This window comes from Xyrauchen texanus, chromosome 10, assembly GCF_025860055.1.
Source record: "Xyrauchen texanus isolate HMW12.3.18 chromosome 10, RBS_HiC_50CHRs, whole genome shotgun sequence".
In the NCBI taxonomy this organism is placed as follows: domain Eukaryota; kingdom Metazoa; phylum Chordata; class Actinopteri; order Cypriniformes; family Catostomidae; genus Xyrauchen; species Xyrauchen texanus.
The window spans coordinates 38,707,575-38,714,446 of NC_068285.1; the positions used below are offsets into that span (position 1 = coordinate 38,707,575).

General features: G+C 34.5%; 1 protein-coding gene across 1 annotated transcript; it reads right to left on the bottom strand.

Annotated features, from left to right (window-relative positions):
- Nucleotides 1-3,269: 3,269 nt before the first annotated feature.
- Nucleotides 3,270-6,606, bottom strand: LOC127650706 (protachykinin-like). Its single transcript, XM_052136303.1, has 5 exons — nucleotides 6,148-6,606; nucleotides 4,996-5,098; nucleotides 4,806-4,829; nucleotides 3,915-3,971; nucleotides 3,270-3,728 (listed from the first exon to the last, which is right to left on the bottom strand). The coding sequence occupies exons 1-5, from the start codon at nucleotides 6,259-6,261 to the stop codon at nucleotides 3,682-3,684; spliced, it is 345 nt and encodes a 114-aa protein (XP_051992263.1). The 5' UTR covers nucleotides 6,262-6,606; the 3' UTR covers nucleotides 3,270-3,681.
- Nucleotides 6,607-6,872: the final 266 nt, after the last annotated feature.

The window sequence follows — 6,872 nt, forward strand, 5'->3', positions numbered from 1 at the left end:
AATTATTTAAAATGAGTCAAAGTAAAAAAGCAGATTTTGCAATTGCTGTCTTTTCATTGCCAGTACTTTTGTTTTTATAGCACAGCCAGTTTTTTTATTTTTGTGTGTTTTCTCTCTCTCTGAATATTGAAAGAAAGCTATAACTTGTACACGTACCTTTTGTTTCGGAATAAATTCAGGGAAAATGTTCCACCTTCTGCAGTTAAAGGGAAAGTTCTGTGAAGAAATCCTGGTACACAAACCTACAAGAGCACAATAAGACTGAGGTATTGCTCTCAGTTGTTCTAATATTACTCTTGTGAGCAAATGCAGCACTTATAAAACCTCTTTCACTGTATCTCATCCTTTATTTTATTTCACGTTCAGGTGAACAACTCTAAATTAGAGAAAGCAGCAAAGCTGTTCCCTTTTAGCCCCCTACAACCAAAGAGGGCTTTTTCATAAGGCAGATCTTTGAGAAGCACTACCATGGCTGCTGTGAGTGGACACCACATTACTAGATGCCCCGCTGGATCAATGCCACAGACCAAAACCCTGTCCATCTACAAGCCTGATAAAGACCAGTAATCACGCCCAACCTTCAGAGCTTGACTTAACATTGTATTCTCTTCAACTACACTATGCACACTGTATGATTTAGCTGCTTTTAGAGTATGCATTCAATATTCATCTTAATATGGCTGTTGACAAATAGTGCATATTGATATCGCTGCTGCGGTAACTGCATGTTCCAGCTCTCTTGGTCTGAGTTGGTGCAAGAATTAGGATGCAATATTTGATTGTTTCACCTTTCTCTATTAAATTCACAGTTTTTATTATTTGCAAAAGAGAATTGTTTAAGGTCAATTTCTTACAAATTGAGTTCAATCCCCTGCCCAAGCCATCGAATTTAATTACAACTACAATTACCCCAACTGTTCAAACTGCTTGCTAGCTCTGGTGAGTGAGTCAGTATAGTTTAAATGTATAAAAAAATATTTTTGGTCATCATTGATATTTATGCCCATGTCCTTATGTTGTTTCAAACCTGTATGACTTTTCTCTCTTCCTTGGAACACAAAATAAGTTTTAAAGAATGTTAAAGAGAAAATGTACATTCTTTCATCTTTTACTCACCCTCATGCCATCCCAGATGTGTATGAATTTCTTTCTTCTTCAGAACACAAATTAAGATTTTTAGAAAAATATTTCAGTGCCGTTGGTCCCCAGCATGCAAGTTAATGGGAACCAAAATATTTAAGCTCCAAAAAGTACATAAAGGCAGCACAAAAATAATACATAAGACTTCAGGGGTATAATCCATGTCTTCTGAAATGATATGATAGATGTGGGGAAGAATCAGATACATTTTTAAGTAGTTTTTTTCTGTAAATGTCCACTTTCACTTTCACATTCTTCATTTGATTTTGGCAATTTGCATTCTTCATACATATCGCCCCCTACTGTGCAGGGAAGAGAATTTATAGTAAAAAAAATGACTTTGATCTGTTCAAGCTGCCTTGTTAATTCTGTTGACTACCAAATAACTTTTTTCTCTCTCTCTCTCACTCTAAAACATTTGTTAAGCATAATGGTTATATCAGTCCTCTGCAATATATATATATATATATACACTCTACAGTACTGTGCAAACGTTTTAGGCACTTGTGAAAAATGTTGCATAGTGAGGATGTCTTCAAAAGTAATGCCATAACTATTTTTCATTTATCACTTAATGTCATACAGAGTCCAATAAACATAAAAAAGCTAAATCAATATTCGGTGTGACCACCTTTGCCTTTAAATGCCCCAAATTCACCTAGATACATCTGGACACAGTTTTTATTGGTTGTTGGCAGATAAGATGTTCCAAGCTTCTTTGAGAATTCAACACAGTTCTTCTATTTAGGCTATCTTAATTGCTTCTGTCTCTTTATGTAATCTCATAATCTCATGGAGGTCTGTGGGGGCCATGACATCTGATGCAGGGCTCTCATTTCTTCTATTCTAATCTTTTCTATTTGCAAATGCTTGGGAGTCTAAAATGTGTATTTCCTATTGACATACTAAAGCTGAAGATATAAATAAGGGTTTTATATATATATATATAAGATTCTGAATGTGTCTTACAATGTTTGAAGGAGATCTCGAATGAATTATTTTATAGCAGTAATAATAACTATAGTTACTATGGTATTATGGTGGAAATTATGGTTATCATGGTACATTTGTTTAGGACTTGGCTTGTAACTGAATGGTTTTAAGTTTGAACCCTGTAATACTATAACTATTACCATTGTGCCCTTGAGCACTTCTAGTGGGACTGTCCTTTTAATTGGTCTACTGTAAGTTGTTAAAGTTACTGTAAGCCTTACAAGATATCAGGGTAGCCAGGCTGCATTCCTGACTCTAGTTAAAACAGGGTTAACCATGTAGCCCTAAATGATAGGTTAACATTGGGATGCAAAAGTGCTCTAAATGTGTGATTGAAGCAAATATACTGTTTTCAAGGTTGTTAATTTCTGTTAATGTAATGTTTGTATGTTTTTTGGTGGGGCAACACTGGAATACAAAATAATGAATGTTAGACTAATGTAAGAGATGTGTATGTCACCTTTCAGGTTTAAAGCAACTTAAACCTTCAAACTGCTAAATAAAATTTTTCTTAATCAGAATGTGTGTCTTGTTTCCCAGTAAAATTATTTAAAAGTCTTTTAAAAAGGACTTATTTAATTATAAACAGTAAGATATTAAAGGTGTCATGACATGAGGAATCAATTTGATCTTGATCTTTTGACATATAAGAGTTAATTGTACTATAAAAACATACTGTAAGTTTCAGAACTCAAAACTTCCTCTTCACAGCAAAAAGAGCATTTGTTAAAACAAGTCATTTTTGTTGTTGCTGAAAACAGCTTTTGTGCCTAAAACTTTACTAATATTATAACAGAACCTCAAAGATACATATTCAAATAATAGCATGACCCCTTTAAGTCTTGTTTTCAGAGAAATTAAAAAATGTGTGAGGTTTATGCTTAAAACAAGATAAACAATTATTGCTTGTTTTGTATTGAAAGTCAAGATGTGTATTTTTTATAGTGAGTATGCTTGTTTAGACATGCTATGTGTTAATGGCTAATACATTTCTCAATTTGCCAAAAGGGGACGTGACTGCACCACTGTAGTGCACGATTAACCCACAACATGCCACACATGTAACGATGCAACAAGAAATGAAAAGTTCCACCAATAAAGAAAATATTTTTAATATCAAGCTACAATTGCACAGACATATCAAGATACCAAAACCCTTGCTCATAGCAGAGACAGGACATGCACAGTCTATGAGGATGAGAACACACCTAGACTGTCAGTAGAACACAATCTGTCATGGTTAAAACACTACGAGGCACTATGTAATGACATTGTCAGCGTACCTTTGAAAGCACGCAGTTTTGCTGTATTGGTCCACAGAGATGTTGTGGCAATAACATGTTAGATCATAGCTGGACTGAATTAAAATGCCTGATCCTTTATATATGTTTTAATAAACCGGAACGGGTGCGGTTCTGCCGTATCTCCACAAAGTGAAATTCAAATTTTTATTGGAATTCTGACTATAATAAAAAAAAATTTTTTTTAAATGAATGAGAATGAAATGATTCTTTAGGAAGCAGATGTGACGGTGACCCATTTTAGCTGTTAACGCCTTTTGTCATAGATCTGTACTGTTCCCCATTCAAAGGACTCTGTGAGGAGAAAAGGGCAGGTTCACAAATGGGTTATAATTACTCAGTGGTGCAAAGTTATATCTGTCTAGATCATAATCACATTTTAAAGCACTGCTGGTTAATTTTCAAAAATACAAAATTATCCCAAATCTAATGTTATTGTTAGTGTTATTTAATGGCTTAATGCTATTGTGCAGTTCTTACCTGGTTCCTCTTTGCTTCTTTTACCCATCAGACCAACAAAAGAATTGATTTTATGCCCTGAAATATTATTAAAGGAACAAATTACTACTGAAGCACTTCATGGTGGTGACATATATATATATACACACTGCCGGTCAGATGTTTTGAAACAGTTACTCAATCTTATTATAATTCTCTTCACATTTTAGTATAATAGTAAAGTCATCAACACTATGAAATAACATAAATGGAATTATGGGAATTATGTTGTGACTAAAAAAATCAAAAATAAATCAAATGTTACATTTTAGCATCTTCAATGTAGTCACCCATTGCCTAGAATTTGCAGAAATACTCTTGACATTTTCTCAAGTAATATTATATTATTATAAATTAATATGTTGGCACAATTATGTTTTTGTCTACAAATCTAATTTCAAACATTTAAGCATATGCCTTCAGATCAAAATATTTTTAAGATCATGAGAAACATTAAAGTCAAGTGTTTCAAAACTTTTGACCGGTAGTGTGTGTAAGTGTTTTATGTCCTTACAATTGTTTTTCTTCATACTGGGAAAATATAGACCTTGAGAATGTTAGCTTCCATTAAGGTTAATCTTGCATCTCTAAGATTCAAAGTAATAATCTGTGCGTGTATTTGTGACTACGCCCTACGGATGTAAAGTCTTCTTTCGTCTTTCAATTTATCTTAGCAAAATCATGTTTTTTAATGAATATATCCTGCTTTGCTCTTAAAAACTACTGTTCTTAATAAACTACTCTTTGTTAAAAAAACTAAAAAATATTCTTTGCATAATTGCATTTGGAAGTCTCTTGCTTTTAGGCAAATTATAAGCATCCAGCAAGAAATATAAGCATAGTGCATTCTACTGTTTCGCTGAAATTACTTACTTTTTCGTGTAATCTGTGCATTTGCTGTTGGCAGGAGGGGGGTGGAAGGAGATAAAATTAAATTTTCAGATTTATAAATCTTAAATCATCGATGAATGTTATACAGCATGCATGAGAGAGAGAGAGAGACATGTGCAGCATGTATAGCAACAGATAGAGAGAGAGAGAGTTTTATGGGGAAAAGTCTTACCAGCGGACCGTTTCCCCATCAGACCAATGAATTGATGAGGTCGGGGTTTCCTCGTCATTCGTCTAAGTATCTCTCTGAATGGATCAGACTGAAGCCACTCATCCTGTAGAAGAAGATTTGATTAGTGGGACATTAGACCTCTAATGTAATCAATCACTCACTGAATAAGGCCACTATAGTACCCTCTCTTGCAGTGTTTGATGCTACTCATTGTGTTTATAACTCTCCATTAAGCCCCATATATATTTACCCATTTCAATTTAATGAATGTTATTAAGGCAATAGGAAAAGTGGTACTTAGTATGCATCGCACTTAAATATAAATGATTTGCAATGCTTTTTTACCCTTGTTATCAAAGCCCTTTTTTTTCGTGAAAACAATTTACACGTTGACAAATGTTTAAAAGGATGCAGTTTATGGATACCAAGCTGGGTGAGAAATACAATTGCTTGGCTGTCTTCCAGCCCGCAATGTCAAACGGGAAACATCAGCTCAATTCAAATCATGCAATAAGAGCATTCAGTAATTCAGCACTGGACAGCGACCTCCTTTTAACTTGAATCCATATTAAATACTCAGTGATGTCTGATTAGAACATTTACAAACATTTTACATTTCAGTTGATCTTGATCTAATCTTTCATTGGTGTAACCGGATGTATTCAGGTTGATTTAGTTAGTTTAAACGAAATTTTTTGACTTCAAGAAAACCTGTTAATTTAGATTATACCACATGAGGAATATTTTTTAGGTTACATGACAAAGCATTTTTACAGAGTATAAAATTCAACACTGTTGCATTATAGTAAATGCAATGATACACTTGATAGTAAAATGTGCCTTTGTGGCACATGAACAACACTGAGAACAATTTTTGTATATACTCTATAAATACTTTATATGTATGTTTTTCACTTTAAAGTGCCTGTTTGCCAAATCAAGTTTTAAGAGATTATTTAACATCAGTGAATCATCCTGAATGCTTTTATGGTCACATCAGGTAGAAATAGCTCCTTATGGTAACACCTGTATGTTGGCACTAAAGTGTACTGAAAGATCTTTTAAGTGAGCCAAAAAAAAAGAAAAGAAAAATAATTTGGCATGAATTGAACATATTCAGAAAACATATATATAATAAAAGGTTAAACTCACCTGTATTTGATTGCTGCCTGTCCAATAATCAGGGTCTTCATTTGGACCCAATTCCTCTCCAAACACTTGGCACAAAACAAGAAAAAATACTGCAGCCGGTAACAGAAACTTCATGTTTCACCCAGTAACTTTCCTTTTCTTTTCCTACAAGCACTTTAAAATGTATGCTAAAACGTCGTTTAAAAGTCTCGTTTGTTTCTCAGTGCTCCCTCTGCTTTCTGTGTGATCAGTATCCTTCTCTGCGCGCCTTTGTTGCGCGTCTCCGTGCCCGTACTGACTCGCGCGCTCGGCTTTATAGCAAAGCAATCGGGAGGTGACGGCTTCCTTCCGACGCTTAAATCGATAAAACAAATAAATGTATTAGTCAGATTCCTCTAAAAACTCCAAGTGACTAATACTGCTCTTTAATATGTTGCTCGCATTGCTATTGGAAGTATGTAGAGTTGAAATGGTCCTCGTGTGGACTTGTACTTGTCTGTACGGAGACAGCAGAGACAAGTGACGTTATGACTGGAGAATTCGACGCAGGTGTTACGAAGTTCTGTCTGCGTCTGATCAAAGATGTTTATGCGGATGACTCGTTTGAGACTTCTTTTGCGTCATTTAGAACGTTAGATAAATATTGTAAATTGCGCTTTTATGGAAATGTACATATAACAGGAAAACAATAGCTAGAGGATACAGATGTTTTCATGTTCTCTATAAAAAGCCAACCCTTTCTGGGG

Excerpts from the sequence above, each read along its gene's own strand:
- LOC127650706 (XM_052136303.1), bottom strand. The coding sequence starts at position 6,261 with ATGAAGTTTCTGTTACCGGCTGCAGTATTTTTTCTTGTTTTGTGCCAA. Across the intron at positions 4,830-4,995 it reads GATGGGGAAACGGTCCGCTG|CAAATGCACAGATTACACGA; the intron begins GTAAGACTTTTC and ends TCCTGCCAACAG. Across the intron at positions 3,729-3,914 it reads AAGAAGCAAAGAGGAACCAG|AGTCCTTTGAATGGGGAACA; the intron begins GTAAGAACTGCA and ends TTCTCCTCACAG.